General features: G+C 40.9%; 1 protein-coding gene across 4 annotated transcripts; it reads right to left on the bottom strand.

Moving 5' to 3' along the window:
* ZNF25 (zinc finger protein 25) lies at window positions 1-26,758 on the bottom strand. 4 transcript variants are annotated; one of them, XM_078434173.2, is made up of 6 exons: window positions 24,737-26,758; window positions 24,517-24,632; window positions 6,525-6,651; window positions 6,143-6,238; window positions 3,694-3,757; window positions 1-3,228 (listed from the first exon to the last, which is right to left on the bottom strand). In XM_078434173.2, exons 2-6 carry the CDS (start codon window positions 24,529-24,531, stop codon window positions 2,175-2,177), a joined length of 1,356 nt encoding a protein of 451 aa, XP_078290299.1. In that variant the 5' UTR covers window positions 24,532-24,632; window positions 24,737-26,758; the 3' UTR covers window positions 1-2,174. The 4 variants fall into 4 exon arrangements, with proteins under 4 accessions (XP_078290299.1, XP_078290296.1, XP_078290298.1 ...); XM_078434170.2 differs by having other exon boundaries at window positions 25,247-26,758; XM_078434172.2 differs by having other exon boundaries at window positions 26,108-26,758.

The following is a 26,758-nucleotide window of genomic DNA, read 5'->3' as shown; positions in this document are numbered from 1 at the left end:
TTCTGTTTAATTCAGACAATGTTTATTTCATACGTGTAGTGCTACATTCCATCAAAAGATGTTTGCATTTTATGATAGTTCAACAAGTAAAACACATTTCTTTGAAAAAAAAATTCTAATGCTTAGGCTTTTAACATATAAATACAATGTACAAAATAAATACACCACAAAAACCACCCACCCACAAACTGCTGTGTGCATCACTCCTGGAACATGTAGCATATATAAAAGTACACTGTATACATTGATTGTGATGTCTTCAGTCCTAAGTAACAGAAAACTTGACTTTGTAAAGTGCCAGACAGTAACTGTCTTAGGCTCTGTGAGCCATATGGTCTCCCGTCACAACTACTCAACTCTGTTCTTACAGTGCTGAAGGCAGCCTCAGGCAGAACAGAGACAGCGGTCTCTGTTTTATTACTTTATTAGTGTTCCAGTAAAACTTTATTTATGGACACAAATCTGAATATAATCGGCACATGTCACAAAATATTTTTTTTTTTTTTTCAACCATTTAGAAACGTAAAACCACTGTTGGCTTGTAAGGCTACAAAGACAGGCAGCGGGTCACACGTGAGTATCTGAACCATTCGTAGGAAAATGCACAACCAAGCCAAAGCAAGGCACTACAGCAAGAAAGTGAGTGATGAATGCTGGGAGCCAACCTTTTTGTTTTCCAGCATCATTCAAGAAATACAATTACAATGATAGTCGTAGCCAACTTACGCTTTTCTCGTGTCTCAGACGCTATCCTAAGTGCTTTAAAAATATTAACTCATACCTCCAAGCAATGCTAACATTCTCACTTCTCTTATAGAAAAGGAAACCGAGGCACAGAGAGGGTAAGTGGCATGCCCCATGGGATCTGAGCCTTGGCAGTGGGAGTCCAGAGTCCACACTCTTAACCACTGCCATGTTGTGTGAAGAACATCCTTCCTCACACAAAATTCTCCTGCAGATACCTCTGCACCCTCCTAAAACATCAACGGTAGGACACACACTACTTCTTCACACGGCACTGTTTATCATACAGACTGTTTTCATCAGCTGTTTTCAAAAATAAACTCAGTCTTTTCTTAGGAATAAATGTGTCCCTAATGCAAAATTTGGCTGACCACGAGACAGCTGGAGAATTTTACAAAAAGACTTTTAGCTTCTTTCCGAAGGATCAGTTCAGGAACACCTGAATTCACTTAAAAATGCCAGGAAATAGAGATGCGTTAAATTTTAAAAGAACAGTACACTTAAAATACACACTGGGACAACAGGAGTCGATGCTGAGGGTTGACGTGGGATCTCCTCACGCACGTGAGAGCTGCGGAGCTGAGGTTACGGATTTTCCCGTGTACACTTACGGATGGGATCCGTGCACGCACAGACATCTGTGATCAGCCTAGCAGCACGCGGACACACATCAGCTCCACTCAAGGACTTTTCACGTGAGTTCAAGGATGTCACCTGGCTTCTCAATGTGTTTGTGCTTTTTAAAAAGCTTCATCTATCTATCTATCTGGACATTTGCAGGTTTCTTCAAAGAAAAAAATCACCCAACCCTCACAATCCAGTCGCTGCAACATGACTTCTGGCGTAACTGTCACTCTCACCCGATACAGATACTGAGTTTTTGTCAGGAAATGGACGTATTTGAGATGTCTGCGATGGTTCTATCCTGGCATCGCTCATCCGAAGGTCACAGAGACGTCACTTCTCAAGAAGGGCTTCTGGATCTGTTTCGACGTCTAGTCACCCCTGTGAGCGTTCGGAGTCCACCTGTTGTCAAGTATTTCTGAAGCTCAGGATGGACACGGATCGGAGGCTCTCATTCACCTGAGCTTTGGGAGATCTAGTGATGGCTGCCCTGACCAGAAGGTTCCTGACCTTCGTTTTTTTTATTTGTTCTTCTCTCATGTGATTTCTGTGTTGTACAGTATACCGTGACTTCTAAAAGAATGGTCTCTCTCATGCTTTACAATTTGTAGGGTGTCTGACACTAAAGTCTCACATATGGGAAAAATTTCTTCCTTCTAGATTCAAAGAATTTTTGTGTATTTCCTGTCAAGAAAAACTCTTGTGACTAAAACTTTTAGATGATATTCCTAAGTTTTTTGGTCTTGTGTGAATTATCTGATTATTCTGAAGGATGAACTCAGAAAAAAGTTCCCAATTCATACTGTTTATAAGCTTTTTTCCTCTGTGTGTGTCTTCTGATGGGCAGTGAGTTTTGATTTCTGGATAAAAGTTTTCCTACACTCCTGACATTCATAGGGTTTCTCCCCTGTGTGTTTCCTCTGATGTATGATAAAATGTGACTTCTGAGAGAAGGATTTCCCACACTCCTTACATTCATAGGGTTTCTCTCCTGTGTGAGTCCTTTGATGTAATCTGAGGACTGAGTTCACAGAGAAGGATTTACCGCATTCTTGACATTCATAAGGCTTCTCCCCTGTGTGTTTTCTCTGGTGTTTAGTGAGGTCTGATTTATAGTAAAAGTTTTTTCCACATTTATTACATTCAAAGGGCTTCTCCCCTGTGTGAGTTCGCTGGTGCACTGTGAGAGCTGACTTCTGATAGAAACACTTCCCACACTCCTTACATTCATAGGGTTTCTCTCCTGTGTGAGTTCTCTGATGAGTTTTGAGGTGTGAATTTCTAGAAAAGAATTTCCCACATTCCTTACATTTATAGGGTTTCTCCCCTGTGTGTGTCCTCTGATGTACCGTGAGGTGTGATTTCTGGGAAAAGGATTTCCTACATTCCTTACATTCATACGGCTTCTCCCCCGTGTGTGTTTTCTGATGTACCATGAGGTATGCCTTAACATAGAAGAACTTCCCACACTCGTTACACTCATAGGGTTTCTCTCCTGTGTGTGTTTTCTGATGTTCCACAAGGTGTGGCTTCTGGTAGAAGGATTTCTCACACTGATTGCATTCGTAGGGTTTCTCCCCTGCGTGAGTTCTCAAGTGTCTACTAAGAGAGGACAGGTGGTAGAAGGTTTTCGTACATTCCTTACATTCATAGGTTTTCTCTCTGGCTTGACCTTTCTGTTGTCTTGTGAGGTCTCCATTCCTAGGGACCGATGTCCCACATTCCCTGGGTTTGTCCTTTGAGTGAATATGCTGATGTATTAGGAGGATAGACTTCTGGCAGAAGGACTTTCCACATTCACTACATTTATAGATTTTCTCTCTGGCAGGAGTTTGCTGGTGTTTTGTGAGTTCTCCATTCCTAGAGAGAAATTCCCAAAGTCAGTAATACATAAGGTACTCTAGCTGAGAACCCATTTCTAGAGATGTTCCCATACTGATTCGATTCATGGTTTCTCTACTATGAATGTTCTGACACACACTGTGGTTTAACATTAAGTAGCAGGAACCTTCCTTTGCATTGTATGCAGTCTCTTAATTGCCTGAGATCTGCTTTGGGTAACAAAGCCTCCCTTCCTGTGCAATTGAAGAAATGAAAGACTGCTTCAAAGTTTGAATCTCCTGGTCCTACAGAAGATCTCCACTGGGGAAGAGGGCTTTCCCATTTGGAAAGTGAATTCTTTGGAATTCACTCCAGTGTTTTAGTTTTCTCACGTTTAGTATGAACTAGTGCCTTCCTACTTCCAGTACTCCCATCAACACTTTTTTTTTTTTTTTTTTTTTTTTTACAAGTCTTTTCATCTTAAAATCAAAATCTTGAACTTGCCTTGAATTTTCAGCTTGGCTTCCCTGGGATCTTGCTCCTAAGTCATGAATCTTCCAAAGGTCTTCTACAAAGGAATTCAAAATTTAATACCATTTAAATCTTAACATATTATTATGGTTGTAGGGCTGATTCTTAGGCTTCAGGCCAATCTCCCCAAATAAAGGAATTCTTATATGCAAATTTCCTCTATGCCTTTGGTTTAGAAAAAATATAAACACTGAAGACGGTTGGAGCAGACAAGGGAAGAAATGTCATTATAAACCCAAGTACTCTGACACTTTACAAACATTTTAAAAACCTGGAGAAAAAAGTTAAGGGAAAAAGAATGGGGAGCAGAGAACAAAAGATATTCAGAGTGGTGCACAAGAATCTGGGACTCAGAATGCGGTAAGCCCATTACAGACAATGAACAGTAGGTAGGGTGACAAGAAAAATTAGTAGACGACTGTGTCCACTGGAAATATTGGGGAAAGATGAAACTGGATGCAAAGCTAAGCCTTTGTCAGCCAGAATTTAATTTACTGTTCATTAGTGACTACAAACTTCTACTTTATTTCCTCTGTACCCACACATGACAGTCTAGATGCCTAGTCTAGTCCCTACAGTGACTACATCACAACATGTGTGGAGGAACAGTTCCACACTCCGGGCTCTCTCCGTCTCACTGGTGTAATTTTCACCGGGACGGAAGACCCAGGAACACATACATCCCAAAGGAAAGATGATTAAACAGCAGTGTGCAAGTCATTGTACAACAGGATGAGTTTCCATTTGTAGCACAGACGTTTTCAAGCCTGACCACCAAAAAATACTGCATCTCCAAAGCAGCGTTACCACGACCCAATGCCAGTCTTCCACTGCTTTCCTGTCTTAGTTTCGACATTTCTGCTTCAATTTACTACATGATCTTTAAGGATTAATTATTCAACATGATCCTGGAACCTTTACTGACCTTTAGATTTACTCCTCTTTATTTTTTTTATTCTTTTATTTTTTAACGTTTATTTATTTTTGAGACAGGGAGAGACAGAGCATGAACAGGGGAGGGTCAGAGAGAGGGAGACACAGAATCTGAAACAGGCTCCAGGCTCTGAACTGTCAGCACAGAGCCCGACGTGGGGCTCGAACTCACAAACCGCAAGATCATGACCTGAGCCGAAGTCAGGTGCCCAACCGACTGAGCCACCCAGGCGCCCCAAGATTTACTCCTCTTTAAAGGCCTGAAAGGAAGCGAAAGATAAAGAGCAGGGGCTTGGGGTAGGAATTTCATGGCCTTTGCGGGGAAGATGTAAGAAGTTAACGTGACGGGACATGTGCAAGGTTAAGTGAGATGCACAGGAAACAAGAGCCTGTGTGTCTTTGGTCTTAAGAAAGGATGAGCCCTTGCAGGAGTGACTGTGAAGGGCACAGAGCAGAGGAAAGGGTCTGTCTCTTGTGAGTTCAGATTGAATATTTCCACAAACATCTAGTGAACAACTAAGAAATACCAGGCATTGTTCCTAGTCCTGGCAACGCAGAAGCTCACAAGTACAGGAAAAGCATTTAAGGAGCAGAGTGAGATCATCTTAGTGGTTTTCCTGTTTTTGTTTTTTTATCTTAGTGTTATCACACTCCAAATAAGGTGCAGATTTTAGGAGGGATAATCAGTACCTGTGTGAAAGACAAACACTATCTAAAAGGAAGTATCAACTCTGAAATAATATAACTGATGAAAGGCATAATGACTTATAACCTAATTTCAGAGTTTAAAGAGAGAATAGGAAGTTAATAAACTGGTGCTGAAAATAACTGAGGCACATTTCATTGTTAATAAAAGGAGGGAAATGGCATTCGAAGAAAAATTTATGGTCAGATTTAAGATCTAACACTTTAGGGGTGCCTGGGTGGTTCCGTTGGTTAAGCATCTAACTCTTAATTTCAGCTCAGGTCATGATATCACAGTTTGTGACATTGAGCCCCACATTGGGCTCTGTGCAGACAGCGCGGGGCCTGCTTAGATTTCTCTCTCCTCCTCTCTGCCCCTCCCTTGCTCATGTGTACACGCGCTCTCTGTCTCTCTCTCAAATAATAAACTTAAAAAAAAAAAGAATTGTTAAGATTTAATACTTTAAGATTATAGTGTTCTAGAATTCCCACTTAATTCCCAGGTACTGGAATAATGGGAATTCCAGAAAAAAAGACAAACATCTAAGGCAAGGTTAGGCAGGAATTAGTTTTGTATATAGGAAAGAAAAGTAAATCTATTTTACAAAGTCTGGCAAAGGACGAATTTATGTGGAAAGAATGACAACTGGAGGTGCGATTTATGTTGCTTGCATATGCAGACCAAGTGTCCTCAGTCATTCCCAGATGTATAGGGCATTTAAAAAAGAGATTCCTGAAACATATTTCAGAAGGCAAAAGGCACCAACCACCTCACTAGCGACAGGGGTTCTAATTTCTCACTCACCTGGGTAGTTCCGACGTGGAAATTCCACCTCCAGTATCCACGGTTCTTTTCCTTGCTTCAGCTTGAAGACTGCATTTGGCTTATTCACACAGTAACCTATGAATGGAGAAGAAAACACGGTTTACTTGGGATTTAGGGCCTGTGAAGGATAAGGAAGTACAGTTTGAGAACACTCAAGTCCTACTTTGGCTCGGCAAATTTAGATTCTTTCACTGGCGAGGGTGGGGACACACATTCTTTCTGGTGCCCGAAACGGCCTCATCACATTTGACCCCTGAAACAAAGCCAATATGGCGCAGCCCTACAGGGACCTCACGTGTTGCAGCAACTGGGGAAGGAAATGCGAACTACTGGCAGTTCCATTCGGGGAAGTTTTCCTCACCCACTGAGACTAGGTGACCATAGTTCTCCCGCATCACTTCCTTGTACAGGGTCCTCTGAGCAGCGTCCAGTAACTGCCACTCCTCCCGGGTGAATTCCACAATAACATCCTTGAATGTTACAGGTCCCTGTAACAACATATTTTGGTTGAAACTGAAGTATTCAGAGTGGAGTACCAGGAGAAAACCACTTGTGAACTAGCTCTTCATGTGCCATCAGGTTTACTCTAGAAAGCTGGATACATTGCTACTCTGTACATAGATAAAATATCTGCTCACTCTATGTGCTGAGCTGTGGCTCCACGCCTGGAATCCTGCCAGGAGATACACAGATGAATGAAAGCAACTGTTCCTGCTGTGAAGGAACACACAGTCTGACAAGGAGGCAGAGACGTAAATACTCAAATGCGATACATATGGCAGGTGCCCTGACAGAAACATGTACGAGATATAAAATGGTCACAAGAGGGAGTGGTTACTTGAATTTTGTATTATCAAGTTAGATTTTCTAGGTTAAGCTGACTAATGGAAACTTTGGGAGCAAAGAAGACAGAATTGACAAAGACATGGATGGATGCATGAAAAATGGCAAGTTGAGGAAAATTACAAAGAAGACAGTCTGATACGAGAATAGGGTGTTGGACAAAGATCGGTTAGAAGGTAATACAGTCCGGTCCAGGTGACAGAATATGGAATAATTCTGAATGTGTCTCTGGACCATTAAAATGTATTTTGCATACCCACTGAATTGGTACCTGCTTATTAATTTATATTTGTAATAATCTGTTTATTAAAAGTTGGTAAGTTTTATTTCTATTTATAATTAAAAAACTAATTCTAGTATTATTTTATACTATGTGGACTGTCTTACATGTTTTTGGGGTGTTCACCCCTTCACTTTGTAGATGCGAGTATGGATAATGGAGCTACCGATGTGATACATGTGGGTAGCAGGAGAGCCACAGGAGTAGACCGGTAGCTTAGAAGAAAACACTAACGGGGCACCCAGGCGCCTCAGTCGGTTAAGTGACCAACTCTAGATTTCGGCTCAGGTCATCATCTGGTTTGTGAGATCGAGCCCTGCCCCGCGTAGGCCTGCTTGGGATTCTCTCTCTCTCTCTCTCTCTCTCTGCCCCTCCTCCACTCGTGCTTTTTCGAAGTTAAAAAAACACTAAAGAAGAGGCAAGAGCACATCAGAAATATGGAGTGTTACAAAATTAAGAGGCATACGTGAGCAATAAACATTTAAAGCAGCAGCAGTGGGGGCACCTGGGTGGCTGTCGGTTAAGCGTCGGACTTCGGCTCAGGTCGTGATCTCACGGCTGGTGGGTTCAAGCCCTGCATCCGGCTCTGTGCTGTCAGCTCAGAGCCTGAGCCTGCTTCAGATTCTATGTCTCCCTCTCTTCTCTGCCCCTCCCCTGCTCACACTCTTTCTCTTTCAAAAATAAACATGAAAAAAATAATAAAGTAGCAGCAGTGGGTAAAAAATAACTTCCTTGGAAATTAATTATTGAGAGAAGGGGGAGGTTACGTCCCATAGTACTTCTATAGTTTGATAATGGCTAGAACTATAATGCTAATTATTTTCATTCTCTCATTTTTATTGACAGGACTGTTTAGGGCTATGAAATTTCTTCCAATCGTTGCTTATATTTCATAAAATCTGAAATGTGAAAATCTGAGGAACTTCTTCATTGGCTATAAATTCTTGCTTCACATTTCTTTCCTGAAAACACCATTCTATTCTTTTACATATAAGTTGCTAATAAGAATTATGTCCAAAAAGAAAAGAAAAGAGTTCAAAAAGAAAAGAGTTATGTCAATTTTATTTTCTTTCCTTGCCAAGAGATGTAGACTTTTTCTTTGTGGCCTAGAGGACTCTTTTTTTTCCCTCTGCTTTTAGGTCTAATAGTTTTACTAGACTCTCTCTTGGTGTTTACCATTCTGGGTCAGTTCTCTCTGGCACAGAGAGTCTTTTCAGTATGTAATTCAGTTTTCCTTTTCTTTATGGAAAGTTTCCTCTGATTAAGTATTAGTTTTAGATTTTGTTATTGACGGATCCTACTTCAGCTTCTACTTCTGTTACCCTGTCTTCCTCTTTCAGTTAATTCTTCCCCCTCCCACTCCCTGGGGTCTCTTCCATTTCTCCTGTGTATCATTTATCAGGCGTTCATTCATCTTCTCCCCAAGGTGCCCTGAAATTTAATCTTCTATTCTGAGATGATGTGCTGTTCTACCATTTCTTTCCTGAGTTAATTTGCTTGCATTTTATATCTACTTGTTTTTCCATTTCTGTTCTGAGGCTTTAATCTCTGGGGTTCAGGTTCTTTCCTGTCTGAAACACGTAATATTGGAAGGCTGTACTCTCCTCTACTTTGTGTGTGTTTGGGGGAGGAGTATTGACGTCAGCTGAAAAAATGTCAATTCACAGATTCCACTTTTTCTTGTATTAGCATTGTATACATGTTGAGTAATATTTTTGGTTCATGATCAAATGAAGAGCTTATTTTATGTTGGGGAGGGGTGAAAGTGTTACTTAGTTCAAAAATGTCTCTATTGGCATAGTATGTTCACATTTTTTTTAATGTTTGTTTATTTTTGAGAGAGAGCACAAGCTGGGGAGGGGCAGAGAAAGGGGGAGACACAGAATGAGAAGCAGACTCCAGGCTCTGAGCTGTCAGCACAGAGCCCAACGCAGGGCTCGAACTCACAGACAGGGAGATCATGACCTGAGCGGAAGTCGGATGCTCAACCGACTGAGCCACCCAGGAGCCCCATATGTTCACATTCTTGAAGAAAGCACTACTGGGGGAGGTATCTTTAGATTCTGTGTACTGTTTTGTTTTTTTTTTTTTTTAGGGCACCTGATTTCAGCTGCTTGTTTTCTTACGTGCTTTCAGTACGGGCACACAGGAATTCTATTTCTTTTCCTCTGAGTTGCTGATGTTCCCGCACACATTCTGAGTCCCTTCGTTTTTAATCCCGGTGCCAGTACTTGGACCCCACGATTCCAGACTTTCCCCCCATCTTTCCCCAATCAGGGTGAGCGCCTCTGCTTGTGGCAGAGTCCACTTGATCTTCTGTTCCTTTACAACTGTGACCTCACCATCCTTTGTCTTTCATCAACCCCCTCCTGACTTCCTGCTCTGGGGGGAGCTCCCAGCTGCTTCTGCTCTTGACAGTGATCTCCCAAAACTGAAGTGTCCTGCCTCCTAGCTATATAGCAGGATCAGGTTGTGGTGTGTGGAGATGTTTGTATTTTGCCAGCTAACATTATTCTATAAAAGAAACTGGGAAAATGAGAAAAAGAATCAGTTGGGCAGAAAGAGGCAATGAGTTGAATTTTGTTCACACTGTGAAGTGACTGTTGAACATACAGCTGGAACTGTCCGTTTTGGCAGATACATATGTAAGTGAATTTCCACAAATAATATTGTCATATATATTTAAGCAGAGTTCTGGAAGAGTCCAAAGAAAAAAGAAAAAAAAATCTGTGGAAATAGGAATTTTCAAGATGATGGTAGGAGAAACTAGGCCAAGACCGAAGCCTGACGGAACTTCTCTAAATAGAAGAGCAGGCCAGGAGGAGAGCGCTCAGAAACCAAAGACAGAGAGATTCACAACAAATGGGCAGTTCTACTGTGAAGCCAAATGTAAACATCCAAGGTAGAGTAATTGGGTAAGAGCACAGCAAGGGAGTGAAAGCTGTAATCATTAAGCATGATGATTGGAGAAATTTTGGGAAGACTTAAAATTCTTCAGAGAAACCAGCTTTTGGATGCACATCCTAACAGCTCGGGAAAACAAAGGCCTGGAGTTTGATAAGGACAGAACAACGGATTTGGCAGGGAAACTGATCAGAGTCAAGCTTCTAGGATTCCTTGTCCTCACCCCCTTTTTAAAGAGCATTCAGTTGAAGGCAAGAACTGGTGAAATGAACTGACCACATAAAGCAGAGGAAGACACTGGCTCTAAGTGTGGGAACAAAACAGCCAGAAAGAGAAACACAAAATGGTGTTATACACATTGTATTCCTTTATAATACAAAAGAGTTTTTGTTTTTGTTTTGTTTTGCTTTACAAGGCAACACCTGTGATGAAATACTTACAAGTACTGTTTTCTTATAGCAATATCACTTCGGCAATTAAGAGAATATCTAAGATAATAAAATGGACATGTGACTTTTCATATGCGGAACCAAATGCTGCCAGACAAAGAAGGAACACCCACAAAGATCTAATGAAAACGTTTTGAATCTAAAATCCCATGCCTTGCCAGATTTTCAATCAAGGATAAATTTTAAAAAAGATGTCTTCTTGGGCACCTGGTGGCTAGGTCGGTTAAGCTTCTGACTGTTGATTTTGCCTCAGGTCATGATCTCATGGTTTGTGAGTCAGCCCTGTATCTTGGGGCTCCTATGCATCTATGTATGTATCTTTGTATGGAACCTGCTTGGGATTCTCCTCTCCCTCTGTCTCTTTGCCCTCCCCCTGCTCATGCTCACTCACTCTCTCTCAGACTTTTTAAAAACAGATGTTTTTGTAAACATAAGGATACTAAAAGCATACAAACTATGCAAGTATTCTCCAAAGTACTTGGATACACTGAAAAGGAAACAAGAAGGAAAAGCACGTGGTAAGCCAGAAATGACAGCTAACAGATATGAGATCACTAAGAACTTATTTCTGGTATAGCCATAATAGGAAGCTGTGGGGAGTTAAAATGGATTGCATTCAGAGACCATGAAAAGGAATAGACTATTGTGCATACTAAACAATCACACTGTCCTTTCTAGATACTGATCAGTATGTTAACAACGTGCTCACATCTTTTCATGGAATACTGACAAGATCATTTTCTGACCAGGAGACAAATCTGGAAATAACTGAAATCATATAAAATAAATTCTCTGACCACAGCTGATTTAAACTTAGAAATCAATAACAAAATTATGTGGGAAAGTGCCAAATATTTGGAAATAATATTTGAGCACTTTTGTTTAGTGTTACTGGAAAACAAAAAGTTCTCTGAATGATCAAGAAAACTGATAAAATTATATCCAGAATGATGAAGAAAACAAAACAAGTTAACAATATCAGAAATGAAAAGGGTGACAATTCCTATAGGCCTTGCAAATGTTAAAATAATAATAAAGAATACTGTGAACAATTCTAAGTTTATAAATTTGACAACTTCGATGGAATGGACCAATTCCTGGAAAGAAAATATTAAATCTCACTTAGAAATACCTAGAGCTGAATAGTCCTATGTATCTATTCAGTAAATTGCTCTTGCAGTTAAAAACCTTTCGATGTGAGTGATGGTAGAGAGCTTCAAAAATTGTTCCCTCCAACTGAGGCAACCACTGACAAAACTGGCAAAAACTGCCAGTTTTAAGCTGGCAAAAACTGACAAAATCAACTTTTTCAGAACTCTAGAATCTAATTCTAAAAACTAATGAAAAGCTTAGAGCAACTAGTGAGGTACTTAAGAAAGAGGATGCTAGCCATGAAGAAAGCACTGGTATTTCTGCTTGCCCACCTACCAACCCCCTCTCCAGTGTAGCAAGGGCAGTAGGGACAGTGCCTATGTTCCTGGTGCAGATTGACAGGGTGAGACAATACAGATTTTGTGTTCAAAAACTGCTAAGCATATTGATCTGTCTAGTGGTTTCCTGGTGGGTGAGTGCAGAGGCTTGCCTGCCTTTTGCCCTTCTAGGTCTGGAATGGCATCCTGGGCCAGACTCGATGGAAACTATGTCATGACATGTACGGTCTGTGGCACGGTGGTGGGAAAAGCAGAGACAACTCCAGATGCCCGGGAAGGTGGAAGCTGAGGAGGAAGACAGTAGGGAGAAAAAGGGCTTGCACAGACTACAGTGCATAAACCAGGGACTCCAGAGAGCAATGTGCATGCCCAGGGCTGGACACAGGCTCAGAAAACACTTGAGAGGACACTAGGCTGACATCCGTCTCTGGCTAATTTTAGGGCTCTCCAAAAGAGGTGGAGGGTAAGGCAAAAGGGTAGACAGCGTGGTTAAATGGAGAAGGAGTGCCCCAGTTTAGAGCCATTATGTAAATAACGAGTGAGTATTTGATTTTTCTTTTTGGTTCCAGAAGTTTAAGGAAATCTCTGTCACATCACCAGCTGACCACTGAGATAATGGAACAGAAATGGCAACGACCACACTTGACAAGAAACATAGCCTTTGAAAAATTAGAGAGTAGACAAATGAACAAGTCCAGCCTTCAGCGAGCAGCAAAAGCAAACCGTGGGGAGGGGGACAACCTGCTTTCCAGAGTTAAGCACATTATAATGTTTATTCATATTACAAAGCTTCTAACCAAAAGGTAAAGGCATAAACAAGTAGGCCCATTCACAGGGGGAAAGAAAAGGAAATTGACAGGAATCATCCCTCAGATAATGCAAATATTGGATTTACTAGACAAACAATTTAAATCAACTCTCTTAAACATGCTCGAAGGGCTACAGGAAACCATTGACAAAGAACTGAAAGAAACTAGGAGAACAATGTATGAACAAATAATATCAAAAAGATACAAGTTATAAAAAGAAACCAAAAAGAAATTATGAAATTCAAAGGTACAGTAACTGGAATATAAAATTCAATACAACACATCAAAACAGATTTGAGCAGGCAGAAAAATCTGTAAGACTGAAGACATTTGAAATGAATCAGTCTGAGGAGAAGGAAACAAAGAATGAAGAAAGATGAACAGAGCCTAACAGGACCTGTGAGGGCACCATTAATCATACCAACAGAAGCAAACTGGGAGTCCCAGAGGAGAAGAGGCAGGAAAAGAGACATAATATTTGAAGAAATAATGGCCAGGAACTTCCCATATTTGATGCTAGACATAAATGTGTACACACAGGAAGCACAGTGAACTCCAAAAAGGAAAACTCAAAGAGCTCCATACCAATATACATTATAATTAAATTGTCAAAACCAGAGACAAAAAGTCTTTTAAAAGCAGCAAGATCCTCACTATGATTAAATCCTCAACAGAAACTTGGGAGACCAGAGGCACTATGATGCATTAAATTCCTGGAAGAAAAAAAACTGCCAAACAAGAATTCTAGCAACACTGTCCTTCAGTAGTGCAGGAGAAATTAAAAGGTATTTGAAGATAAAGGCTCAGGGACTAGCAGACTTGCCCTACAGGAAATGTCAAAGGGAGTTCTTCAGCTTGAAATGAAAAGACATTAGACAGTAATTCAAGGCCACATGAAGAACACAGGTAAATGTGACTGTAGAAAAATATAAAAGCCTATATTATTGTATATATTTTTAATGTTTGTTTATTTTTGAGAGAGTGAGACAGATCTGAGAGAGGAAGACAGAATATGAAGCAGGCTCCAGGCTCTGAGCTGTTAGCACAGAGCCTGACACAGGGCTAGAACTCACAAATCACGCTTACGGACTAAGCCACCCAGGCGCCCCTATTGTATTTTTTATTATAACTCCTCTTTATGTGCTGTATGGTTTAAAGTCAAATGAATAAGATAGTTAGCTGTAAATCTAGGTCAGTGGGCACACAAAATATGAATATATGTGACACTAACAAAATGAAGGGGGAAGAATGAGCTGTTTCAGCAGTTGCTGTTACGCAAGTGAAGCTAGATTTGTATCACTTCAAATTGTTAGGAATTAGGGATATTAATTGTAATTGTCAGGGTAACCACTAGAAGATAACTTTTAAAAGGCGAAAGATTTATACGATCTGAAGAGAAACCAGAGTATGAAGATAACTTTTAAAAGTAACAGAAAAATAAAAGGAAATGAGTAAATCAAAATGGTACACTAGAAAAAATTAAACACAAAAAAATAAGACAGTCTTAGAGAAATTAAGGGAAATGAAGGAATACACCCAGAATAGATGTCAAAATGCAGAAGAATTTAATTTAGGGTTTATGCTGGGTAAGCTGAAGATTATAGGTTTTGAGGGAGAATAACAAAGAGTCCTCATCATAATATATCAGTATGGGGGCGTCTGCTTGGGATTCTCTCCTCCCTCTCTCCGTCTCTCCCACTCACGTATGTGCACATACCCTCTCTAAATAAATAAAACTGAAAAGTGTATAAAGTATAAAAGTATATATCAGTGTGGGTACATAATACCACTGGTGATGATAACCTAGATTACTTTGTTAAGGTAGTTTTTGCCAGTTTTCTCCACTGTAGAGTAGCTTTTTCTTTTTCACACTGTATTCTTTAAAAGAAATTTACTAAGACCAGCACATACTCAAAGAGGGAGTAGGCCCCACCTGTAGAAGTTGGCACTATCTACATATATTGTAATTTTTCACAAAGAATATCCTCTTCTCCCTGCTTACTTATTTGTTCAGTCATTTATTTATATCACTATGGCTTCAAGTATTTAATGTTTCGCGTTAGAATCCAATAGTGTGTGGGGCGCCTGGGTGGCTCAGTAAGTTGAGTGTCCGACTTCGGCTCGGGTCATGATCTCGTGGTTCGTGAGTCTGAGCCCCGTGTCGGGCTCTGTGTGCTGACAGCTCAGGGCTTGGAGCCCGCTTCGGATTCTGTGTCCCTCTCTCTCTGCCCCTCCCCCACTCATGCTCTGTCTCTGTCTCTGTGTCAAAAATAAACAAATATTAAAAAAATTAAAAATAAAAAAAGAATCCAGTAGTGTGTTATTTTGTTGCTCAATTGTTCCAGCTGAGCCTACGAGAAGGTCTTTCAGGCTGGCTCCATGTCCACTTGACACGTCCTCATCTTTCTGAGCACGTACGTTGTGACACTACAAAATTATACGGGCTTATTTTAAATTTCTATGACCTCATCCCTCAAATCAAACATTTCTCCGTGTTATTCTAGTTCCCTTTCATTGGAGGATGGTAGTTAGAAATCAACACCTGTGAACCAAGTATGATCGTTGCTACTAGACTGTCGTCACTGTTTACAGGCACTTCACAGAGTTAGAAAATATATGTGTATGAACTCGTGTATACACATCCGTAATCATTTCTCTAAATATATATATGTCAAGCTAGTATATATTAAGGTAGTGTGTATACATTTGCTTTTCAATAAATGGGAGCTAGAATAAATGAGCATCCATATACAAAAAATGAACCTCAGCCAATAGCTTATACTTTATATACAAAAACCAACTCAAAATGAATTATAAACCTAAATGCAAAGTGTAAAACTACAGCATTTTTAGAAGATAGGAAAAAGTCTTCGTGACTCTGAGCTAAGCAAAAACTCTTTAGATACAACACCACAAAAAATTTAGAAAGAAAATCTGGAAGTCAGAAAAATTTGCTCTGTGAAAGATATAGTTGAGTGGAAAGAGTAGGCACAGAAAGCGAGCAAATATCTGAAAATCACAGAGCACTCTCAAAATGCTTTGATCATATAAAGAACTCAAAATTCAGTAAGAAAATAACCTAATTTAAAAGATTCGGGCAGAGAAGATATATAGATGGCAAATAAGCACGTTAAAACATTTCCAGTATATTAGTCATTAGGAAAAATGCAAATTAAAACCATGATGGCATACCACTACATCCCTATCAGCATCCCTTTTTTCCTTGGAAAAAAAAAAAAAAAAAGAAACTGACAATACCAAACGCGGACAAAAATGTGAAGCGAACAGAGCTCTGCACATTGTGGTGGGAATACAAAACAGTACGGCTACTCTGGAAACGGTTTGGCAGTTTCTTATGAAGTTAATCAAATACTTACAACATGACCAAGCAAGCACTTGCCTAGGTACCTACCCAAGATACATGAAAATCTAAACATACGAAATCTAAGCACAAAAATCTAAACACAGATATTTGTAACAGCTCCTTTCATAACTGCCAGAAACCCAAATGTTTGTCAGCTGGTGAACAGATTAATGAATGGGGTACATACATACAAATCCATAGTCTCTGGCAATGAAAAAGGATGAGTTGTTGATACTTGGAACATGATTAAATCTCATGCATTACGCTAAATGCCAGTTGGTAGTCTTAAAAAACTACATACCATTTGGTTCAATTTATATGACATAACAAGAAAAGGCAAAATTATAGGGATAAAGAATAAACTGGTGATTGCCAGGAATTAGTGGCGGTGGGAGGGACCAAGAAAGTTTTGAGATGATGAAACCGTTCGATATCTTCACTGCGGTGATGACTGTGCCTTTAGGCATGTGTCAAAACTCACTAAAATGTATACCCAAAAAGAATGGATTTTGCTGTTAAGTTAAATAAGGAAGATAAGAACACAGCACAAAACAAAAACGACTTTACACCCCAGAAGATACCAAGTATTCACAAGGATATCGAGAAACTGGAACCCCTGTCCACTGCTGGTGGGAATGTGAAATTGTGCAACTACTACAGAGGATATGTGTCGATTCCTCAAAAACCTAAGCCTGTAATTACCATATGATCCAGTAATTCCACTCCTGGTTATATATCCAAAAGAACTCGGAGCAGGGACTCAAACAGATACTTGTACACAAGTATTCATAGCAGCATTATTCACAATAGCCACAAGGGGCAAATGTCCCAGTGTCCACGAAGACGAACGCATAACGGAGAAGCTGAGAAGCTGAGAAGATGGAGTAGGAGGACCCTAAGCTCGCTCCATCCCATGGATACAAGCAGGTAACACATCACCGTGAATAACTCAGCAAACAACCAAGACGAGCAGAACAAACTCCACAGCTAAAAGTAGAGAAGAGGCAGGTGCCTGGGTCTGTTAAGCATCTGACTTTGGCTCAGGCCATGATCTCACGGTCTGTGAGTTTGAGCGTGCGTTGGGCTCTGTGCTGATAGCTCAGAGCCTCGAGCCTGCTTCTGATTCTGTGTCTCTCTGCCCCTCCTCTCCTCATGCTCTCTCTCAAAAATAAAGACACATTAAGAAAATAAAATTTTTTTTTTTTAATTTTTTTTTTCAACGTTTTTTATTTATTTTTGGGACAGAGAGAGACAGAGCATGAATGGGGGAGGGGCAGAGAGAGAGGGAGACACAGAATCGGAAACAGGCTCCAGGCTCCGAGCCATCAGCCCAGAGCCTGACGCGGGGCTCAAACTCACAGACCGCGAGATCGTGACCTGGCTGAAGTCGGACGCTTAACCGACTGCGCCACCCAGGCGCCCCGAAAATAAAATATTTTTAAAAGTAGAGAAGCAGCTCCATCACAGAAGTCGGCTGAGAATATCAGAAGTGGATGCAAAAGTAAAGATGGAACTCATTAACTCATTAAAAATTATAGAACCTTGATTTTTAATAAAACATCAATAGCAAAAAAAAAAAAGATGAATGCATAAACTAAATGTAAATACAAACAGATGAATATCATTTTAAAGTCTTTAACACGAAGGAAATCCTGTCACATGATACAGTGATGACACTATGCTGAATAAAATATGCCAGTTAAAAGGGGCAAATACTGTATGATTCTACTTCTATGAAATGCCTAGAACAGTCAAGTTCATAGGTGAGTAGATTGGTGGTTTCTAGGGGAAGGGGGGAGGGGAGTTACTGTTTAATAGGTAGAGTTTTAGTTTTGCAAGATGAAAAAAGTTTCAGAAATGGATGGTGGTGATGGTTGTACCATGATGTGAATGTACTTGATGTTACTGAACTATGCAATCAAAAATGGTTAAAATAGTAAATTTTATGTGTATTTTGCTACAATTAATAAAAGCAAAAGCCAATACCCACAAAACGCACTAAAAAAACTATGAAAGTATCAAACGTTGGCATACACACCAGACTTAGAGGGATCAAAATCCCAGAAAAAAAGAAATTGATTGGAATGAGTCCTATGCCTTTAATTCGTATTCTCAGGGCATTTTCAAATTTCATAAGCAGGGAAAAAAAGCAGGAGAGAAAATATCTTAGAGCTGGCATCTCAGGAATAAGGATAAGAAGCTAGTTCTGAATAGAATGTAGAAAAGGAAAAGAGAAGCTGATCTCACTATAACCATGAGAACAAGCCCCTAACCTAGAAAATTACAAGTTTTCCAAAACCTTGAAGAGAACCAACAATCCAAAGATGAACAAAGGAAAAAAACTCAGAAGAGAAAAGAAAACCACAACTTCTTTCAGTTTTGGGGGCTAGTAGGGGACAGAGAGAGCCAGGCCAACTTTTAGCAAAATGTTCATGTTTGCTTGCGGGCTTCTGTGACGTATTAGAATCGCTAAGAGCTTTAGTCACAAAGCAAGTGAACGCCAACCTGCCATTTGACACTCTCTGGTTTCATATTCAAAACAGAAGCCTAGTGTCTGCAGCACTTTTACTTCCCAAGTGTCTCAAGGTGATCAATTTATTTTGAGTTGGAGAACCAGGGAATGTTTCAGCAGTACATATAGTAAGTTGGGGAAGCAGTTTCTGGAACCAAATAGGAAGGTCCATAACAGACACGGATGCTCTGAAGTACAAACAGCCACCAGTTTTCCCCCGAGGCCTCTACTGAGTACGTGGTGTCAACCCTCCAATGGCTGGGGGCAGAGACGATGGGCAGGACGAGAGGTCTCAGTTGGGGAAGGCTCTGCAGAACTTCTCAGTTACTCCTCAGTAGCCTAGCTGGTGGCTAGGCTGCACAGCAGATCACTGGAGACCTGGTGGCGCTCAGACCCCAAGCTGTGCTGAAGAGAAAGCCTGCATCCTGCCCTTAAATCATCTGAAGCCAGTGGTGAACTGACCCTAACGTCCAGGGTCAGCTCAAGTATATCTTAGATCAGTTTAGCAACCAGACTGAAGAAGGGATGTGCCTTTTTCTGGAGCTATTATTTACTTTGACCTCTACTGTCCCTTTATAAAATGTCTAGCACATAATACAGAATTAGGGGACATGCAAAAAAGTAGACAATTTTGATACATACTAAAAAAAGAAGCCTAGGGGTACCTGGATGGGTCAGTTGGTTAGGCGTCCATTCAGGTCATGATCTCAAGGTTAATGGGATCAAGCTCCATATCAGGCTCTGCATGGACAGTGTGGGGCCTGCTTGGGATTCTTTCTTTCTCCTTCTCTCTCTGCCCCTCCCCAGCTCACACGCATGCACACATTCTCTCTCTCTCTCTCAAAATCAGTAAACAGACTTAAAAACAAAGAAGCCTATTGAAGCAGACACAACCTAGATGTTGGGATTAGCAGATAAGGACTTCAAAGTAATTACAATAAAATGTTAAATGACTTCATGAAAAAACAGACTGGAAATGAAAGAATGGGGAGTCATAGCAGAAAAAACAAAAACCCAGGAATTTTTAGAATTAAAAGATACAGTATCAGAAGTGGATTCTGTGGGCTTATGAAATGAAGAGAATTAATAAAACAGAAGGAAACTATGAACTTGAAAAAAAACTGTTCAACAGAAATATTCAAACTAAAAAACTAAAATAGCCTCCAAACTAAATACAGCATTTGAAGATATTCAGGACAATATGTACATGGTGTCTAACATTTGTGTAACTGCAATCTTAGATCTTAGGAAGAAAAAGAGAGAATGGGGCAAAGAAAATATCTGAAAGTGTTCAAGAATTTCCTGAAATGATAAAAGGAACAAACCATAAATCTTTATCATCCCAGAGGGATAAAACAAAATAAACTGTACCTAAGCACATCACAGTCTGTCAAAAACTAAGGATAAAATGGAAAATCCCTTTTGTTTTTTAACTTTATTTATTTATTTTGAGAGAAAGAGGGAGAAAGAGTACAAGTGGGGGAGGGCCAGAGAGAGAGGGAAGAGAGAGAGAATCCCAAGCAGGCTCCCTGCTGTCAGCACAGAGCCTGATGCAGGGCTCGAACTCATGAACTGTGAGCTCATGACCTGACCCAAACCAAGAGTTGGACACAAAACCGAATGAGCCACCCAGGCGCCCCAAGATAAAACTGAAAATCTTAAGCACAAGTGGAGGAAAAAGACACATTATGTTCAGATGAATAACAATGAGACTGACATCTCAGAAACAGAAGACAAAGCCATCCTATAAATGCAGAAATGAATAAAATGCTCAGCATAGAGGTCTATATTTGGCAAAAAAATATCCTTCAAAAACCAAGGTGAAATAAAGACATTATCAGAAAGACAAATGAAGTGAATTTGTCGCCGTCACTCCTGCACTACATGAAATGATAAAACAAGCTGCTTTGGCTGAAGGGAAAAGACATCAGAGACAATCCCAGACCTGTAGGAAGGAATACAGATACCTGTATATACAGATATTTGTATAAACATAAAGCAGTATTTTATGTGCATACACACATGCATACTCAAGTTACTTAAAAAAGTCAATACCGTTTAAAGTAAAAATAACAAATATTTGGGGTTAAAACTGTATGTAAAAGGGAGATATAAGACAAGGACCACACGGGTGGGAGGATGTAAATTGAATTATGCTGAAGAAAGTTACTATGTTGTTCATGAATAAATATTACTTGAAGACATAGGTGATAAGTTAATGGTGCATACTGTAGTCGCCAGGCTGAGCAATAAACAAAATAACACAAAAGTAGAGCTTAAAAGTCAATAATACTCAAAACGCTCAACCTACAGGAAGTACAACAAATCTCATCAGGATAATGACAAATCCACACACAAACGTACTAGAATAAGATCTTAAAAATAGCTAGTCCAAAACACACAAATTTCCTTTAGATGTCTGACAAATTAAAAGGTGAGTTTTCAATAGTATAATATAGTGAATGCTTTCAATGTTTTAAAACAGAAGAACTTCCAACCAAGAGTTGTATACACAGTGAAAAAGTTCATTTATATTTCAGAAAAACCAAAGTGAGAATTTTCCACCAGCAGATCCTCACTAAAACAAGGAAACAAGCAGAATAAAAACAATAATTATAAGGGCACTTGAGTGGCTCAGTCGGTTAAGTGGCCGACTTCAGCTCAGGTCATGATCTCAGTTTGTGAATTTGAGCTCCACGTCGGGCTCTGTGTTAACAGCTCAGAGCCTGGAGCCTGCTTCAGATTCTGTGTCTCCCAATCTCTGCCCCTTCCCTGCTCATGGCTCTGTCCCTCTCTCTCTCAAATGTTTAAATAAACATTAATTTTTTTTTAAAAAAAAACAGTAATTATAAAGGATGTTTTCAAAGAGAAGACATTTATGCCAACACAATTTTAGGGATAAAAAAGATCTAATTTGACCAAAATGGCTATGAACAAATAAAAAAATACAGTATCTGCAGAAAATGAACTTTTCTAAGAGTTGGTCGTGATGACTGTACTCAAAGTTACTTCAAAAAACAAAAAGGCTCGCTAGTCCTTTGTGCTGTCCCAAACTGACCGTTCAACTCAGCAATTAGTTACAGAGCCCAACACAGGGGAAACACTGTAGCACCGTCGAGTGAATTCTGGATCAGAATGGCACATAGATATACATTCAAAACTGACTGAAGCAGAACTGTAGAGTAGGTAAGTTTGGTTTTGTTTGTTTTTTTTTGAGCTTCCTCCTACATTATTTCTCCCTCTTTCCAAAGCTTCTTTCTCCCACTATCATGCCCAAAAGCTACGATTTTTAGTTAATAACAGATAATGTCTACATAGCGGGGGTGCCTGGGTGGCTCAGTCGGTTGAGCATCTGACTTTGGCTCAGGTCATGATTTCACAGTTCGTGAGTTCAAGCCCCGCATCAGGTTCCACGCTGACAGTGGGGTTCTCTGTCTTTCTCTCTCTCTCTCTCCCTGCCCCTCCCTAGCTTGCTCACTCTGTCTCAGAATACATAACAAACTTAAAAAAAAGAATCCAATACCAACAAGCCCTGTGTAATAACTGGCTGTAAAATGTTTGGGGCACCTGGGTGGCTCAGTCAGTTAAGTGGCCAACTCTTGGTTTTGGCTCAGGTCATGACCGCACGGTTCATGGGTTCAAGCCCTGCATCAGGCTCCACACTGAAGCTGGGGGCCTGCTTGGGATTCTCCCTCTCTCCCTCTCTCTCTGCCGCTCCCCTGCTCATGCTGTCTCTATCTCTCTCAAAATAAATAAACTTAAAAAAACTTCAGCTTAAAAAAAAAAGATAATGTCTGTTCAAAAAATTTATGATACAGTAGAAATACCATGTCAGAAGGTGGGCTGTGAGAGTTATGTAAGACTGACTATGTCAAGTGCTTACCAAAGGGCTGGGAATTTAAAACAAAGATATGGTTACCACAGAACTCAGCATTCATTTTTCTCTGGGTAATGAATGGTGAGAGGAGATTAAGGTGGGGCACACAGGGGCTTCCAAGATCCTAGTAATAGTCATTTCTTAAGCCAGATAGGGGATACAACTGTGTTTCATTAATATTCCCTAAATTTTACATATACATTATGCACATTGTTTTGAACGACTTATAAATAAATAAATAAATAAAATTGAAATTCAGCGTTTCCAGCCCACAAGGTCCTACATATTCTAGCCCCTTCTACGTCTTTGATTTTACCTCTAGGTCATTCTTCCCTAGGTTGCCTCTAGCTTCAATGTGTTGAATACTGTTTCTGGAACATGCCTCAAGGTGCTTGTATTTATTGTTCTTCCTATCTAGAACGTTCTTCCCCTAGAATTCTACTTGGTTCCCTTATTTAATTTAGGACATTTCTCAAATATTACTTTTTTTAATTTTTTTTTAATGTTTATTTATTTTTGAGACAGAGAGAGACAGAGCATGAACAGGGGAAGGGCAGAGAGAGAGGGAGACACAGAATCTGAAGCAGGCTCCAGCTCTGAGCTTTCGGCACAGAGCCCGACGCGGGGCTCGAACTCCGGACCGTGAGATCATGACCTGAGCCGAAGTCGGACGCTTAACCGACTGAGCCACCCAGGCGCCCCTCAAATATTACTTTTTAGAGCGGCGTTCCCCAATCAACTTATCCCCTGTTCCTCACTTCTCTGTATCATGCTGTCCTTGTAACTGCTTGTTTACCTCTGAGCACATACACGAGGAATATCACTCAAATGCTGACACATATAGAAAATATATCACATTTATTCGTATCCCCACCAATCTCCTCAGAAAAATCTTATATATTAGAAGTTGTCCGCTTCACAGCAGAGGATACAAGTTTTCCAAAATTCTAAGTTTCACTTGAAACCTCAACTTTTAACATTGGCAATAAATACCAAGAGTCATTTTCCTTGAAGTGACAGGCTCACTTCAGCCATTTTTGGGAAAATGGTAAATACTTCTCCGAATAACTATAGTGTGTCTGACAGTTGCTCTTTCAAGCAAAAAAGGTGTCTAGGAGAGCTCACAAATCAGTTGCACAAGTGCTTTTCCTAAATGACCATCATTCCTCAGTATGCAGCAAAAAGAACTGTATGTGCACTTCCCATTTGGTCATACTGAATAGTAAAAAGGGGTGTGTTTGGGGGGCGCCTGGGTGGCTCAGTTGGGTATCCGACTTTGGCTCAGGTCAGGATCTCACAGTTCATGAGTTCGAGCCCCACATTGGGCCCTGTGCTGACAGCTCAGAGCCTGGAGCCTTCTTCGTTTGGATGCTGTGTCTTCCTCTGTATCTGCCCCTCCCCCACTTGCACGGTCTCTCTCTTTCCAAAATGAATGTTAAAAAAAAAAAAAAAAAAGATGTGTATTCGGGGGTCAAAATGTAATAAAATTAGTTACTTTTACTGTTTTATCAAGGCTGTCCTTAAGGTGAATTTTTTACTGTTGAGTACACTGTTGAATACAGTCACCTGCTATCATTGCCTCATTCATGTCCAACAGCAATCTATTCACCACTGCTTTTACACCATCAGTGTAAAAGGCAATTTGCATCTTAGTATTAGGTTCTGACCTGATACACTCCTTTGAAAAGGTCTTGGGGAAGCCAGGGGTCTGCATTCTGGAACTGCTGTGTTATTCAAACAGTATTTTCCCTGAAGGTGATTTTTAACTATTTCCACTTTTCTAGTTTAATATATGGGCTCTTTTTCATAAAACTCACTGAAAATACACACACACACACACACACACACACACACACACACACACAGGGCTAAATAAATGACTCACCTGATACTTGTTCATTTTCTGCTGCTCTTGGGAAAGGATAGAAACTATGAAGCCAGAACAGGGAAAGGTGGAAGACAGAAGTCTTAAGAGACCTTATCTTGCCGCTCAGGAATCACCTGTGAGAAATTTCCATACATTTTAGTCAAACATAAACCCCTAGGAAAATATCCCTTTGAGCCATGAGAAGGAATAGAAAGGGGCATGATAAAGGAATACCCACCTGTCCATTGGTGACTCTGATACAACCTCGATGAATCTGGGAAATTTTTGAGTGAATCTAAACATTTCTTTCCTACTAGCTGTTTTGCAAATTATGTACCCATTTACTAAATAATACAAAAGAATTGAAAAGCATCCAATAAGAGCAAGTTAGGCAGAATGTATAACATGTCCAAAGTGTGGATCCCTATGCTGGCATTACAAATGATGTTGAAAAGCACTGATAGAGAAGTGTTTGTTACATAACAATTGTTCCTATTAACGTTATAAACCCCACGACGTTAGAAAGTCTTCAGAGCTCTCAAAAATTAACATGTCTCTTCTCCCTAACTTGCAGTTTCTCAAAAATCACTTCTCTAAGACACCAGTTTTGACTTAAGCATGGTGCAGTGGACCTGGAGACTTTGGTTCCGTGCTAGTCTCTGGCATCAGCAAACCTAGTGACTTCGTTTCAGTGGTCTTATATTTAACGTGAGGAGGAATTAGATCTAATTTTGAAACTTTCACGTACCATTTTGATTCTGTAAATTTTCACTCAGTGCCACAAATCCCGACAGGACCCTGGAATTCACTGTCCCCTCCAAGCCTGGGCTGGGCCGAGGGTAAAATTTAATTAGGCCTCGAAGAATTACGACAGGGACACAAATCTAACTTCTAAAATAACAATTTGACACCATAAATCCCAGAACAGGCCCTTGATGCAGGTAAGCAAAAGGTAACTAGATGCCATAATGCTGAGATAGCAGAAAGCTCTTCCCGATGGCCTGATGCTTACAAAATGCCTAATAATAAGCCCAGATACACCAGCCAGAGGCATTATGATAGCACCTTAATAACACGGAGCAAGGATGAAATTCCAGTTTTTGTCTTTTTAACAAAGTGTGTCCCATTCCCCCTCTAGAAAGTAGTCTCGGGCTTGGAGAGGATTCCCAGCTTCTCCAATAACACGTAAGATTCAGGGCTCAATTTACATATGTAACAGTCCTCTGAGAATTCAAATAGGTTGGAGAATGAGGGAAGGGCCTTAATTATCATTTTGACACAAGGGTTCTGAGGAAACCTCGAGAATTTTTGTTAATTGAACACTAGGTTAGGTCCATTACTCTCCACAGTTATGTTTAGGGGCAATTATTGTACTAAATACAGCCCAAGGCTGTAGGAAACAGCAGGAACCAAAGAGTAAATAAAACGAATTTACCCACCCCCGTCACCGCTAATGCTGAGTAAACCAATCAATTTCCGACCTTTCGTACTCCTGTCTATTAAAATGGAGGTGGTTAATGCCGATTCAAAGGATGGTCATGATGATTATGATTAAATGAGCCAAGAATGAAAAGAACAGCATACCTCGGGAATAATAAAAGCAGCTCACCTTTATTGAGTCCTTATCAAACTTTATATATACGGCCCTATTTAATACAGCAAACAACCCCAGTAGTAAGTGTGGTTATTATACAGATGAATGTCCGAGTCGTACCCAGGTCATCCTGCCCAGTTAAGTGGCGGGCACCGGACGCGCGCAGGTCCCCCGGGGCTGACACCGCCGCGGCGTAGACAGCCACGCCAGCAGCCACGCCAGCAGCCACGCCGGCGCGGACGCGGCGGGCCCGGGGTCCACGTCACAACAGCCGTTCCCCCCCGCGTCCCTCCCCGCTGCTCCCGCGCCCCAGGCCAACTCGGGCCGCCCGGCTCCGCAGGTCGAGAGCCAGGCTTCTGAGGAGGGGCGGCAGGTGGACAACGGGCTTCCCCGCCAAGCCCCCTGCCCGGCCCCCTCCCCAGTCCTCGGAGGCCAGCCGGGCGCTCAGAGGGGGGCGGCGCCTTCCAAGTTCTCCGACTCGTCGCAGCCGCGGAGACCCGGCTTCCCCCCGCCCCCGGCCTCGCACCCGCAGAGAGGCCTCCGACACACCTGCAGGGGCTCGGCCACCGCTCCCGGCCCGCGCAGGTTCCAGGCCCCGCCCTCTGCCGCACCGCGGACACCTGCAGGCCCCGGAGTCCTATCCCGCCCTGGGGCAGGAGACAGAAG

The sequence above is a fragment of the Panthera onca genome, chromosome D2 (assembly GCF_046562875.1).
Source record: "Panthera onca isolate mPanOnc1 chromosome D2, mPanOnc1 haplotype 2, whole genome shotgun sequence".
In the NCBI taxonomy this organism is placed as follows: Eukaryota; Metazoa; Chordata; class Mammalia; order Carnivora; family Felidae; genus Panthera; species Panthera onca.
The sequence above is the reverse complement of the archived record's forward strand: the minus strand, read 5'-3'. Positions and strand labels throughout refer to the sequence as shown.

Coding starts and splice junctions, on each gene's coding strand:
- ZNF25 (XM_078434173.2), bottom strand. Junction 3,758..6,142: donor TCCACGTCGGAACTACCCAG/GTGAGTGAGAAA, acceptor ATTCCTTTGTAG/AAGACCTTTGGAAGATTCAT. Junction 3,229..3,693: donor AGCCAAGCTGAAAATTCAAG/GCAAGTTCAAGA, acceptor ATTTCTCTCTAG/GAATGGAGAACTCACAAAAC.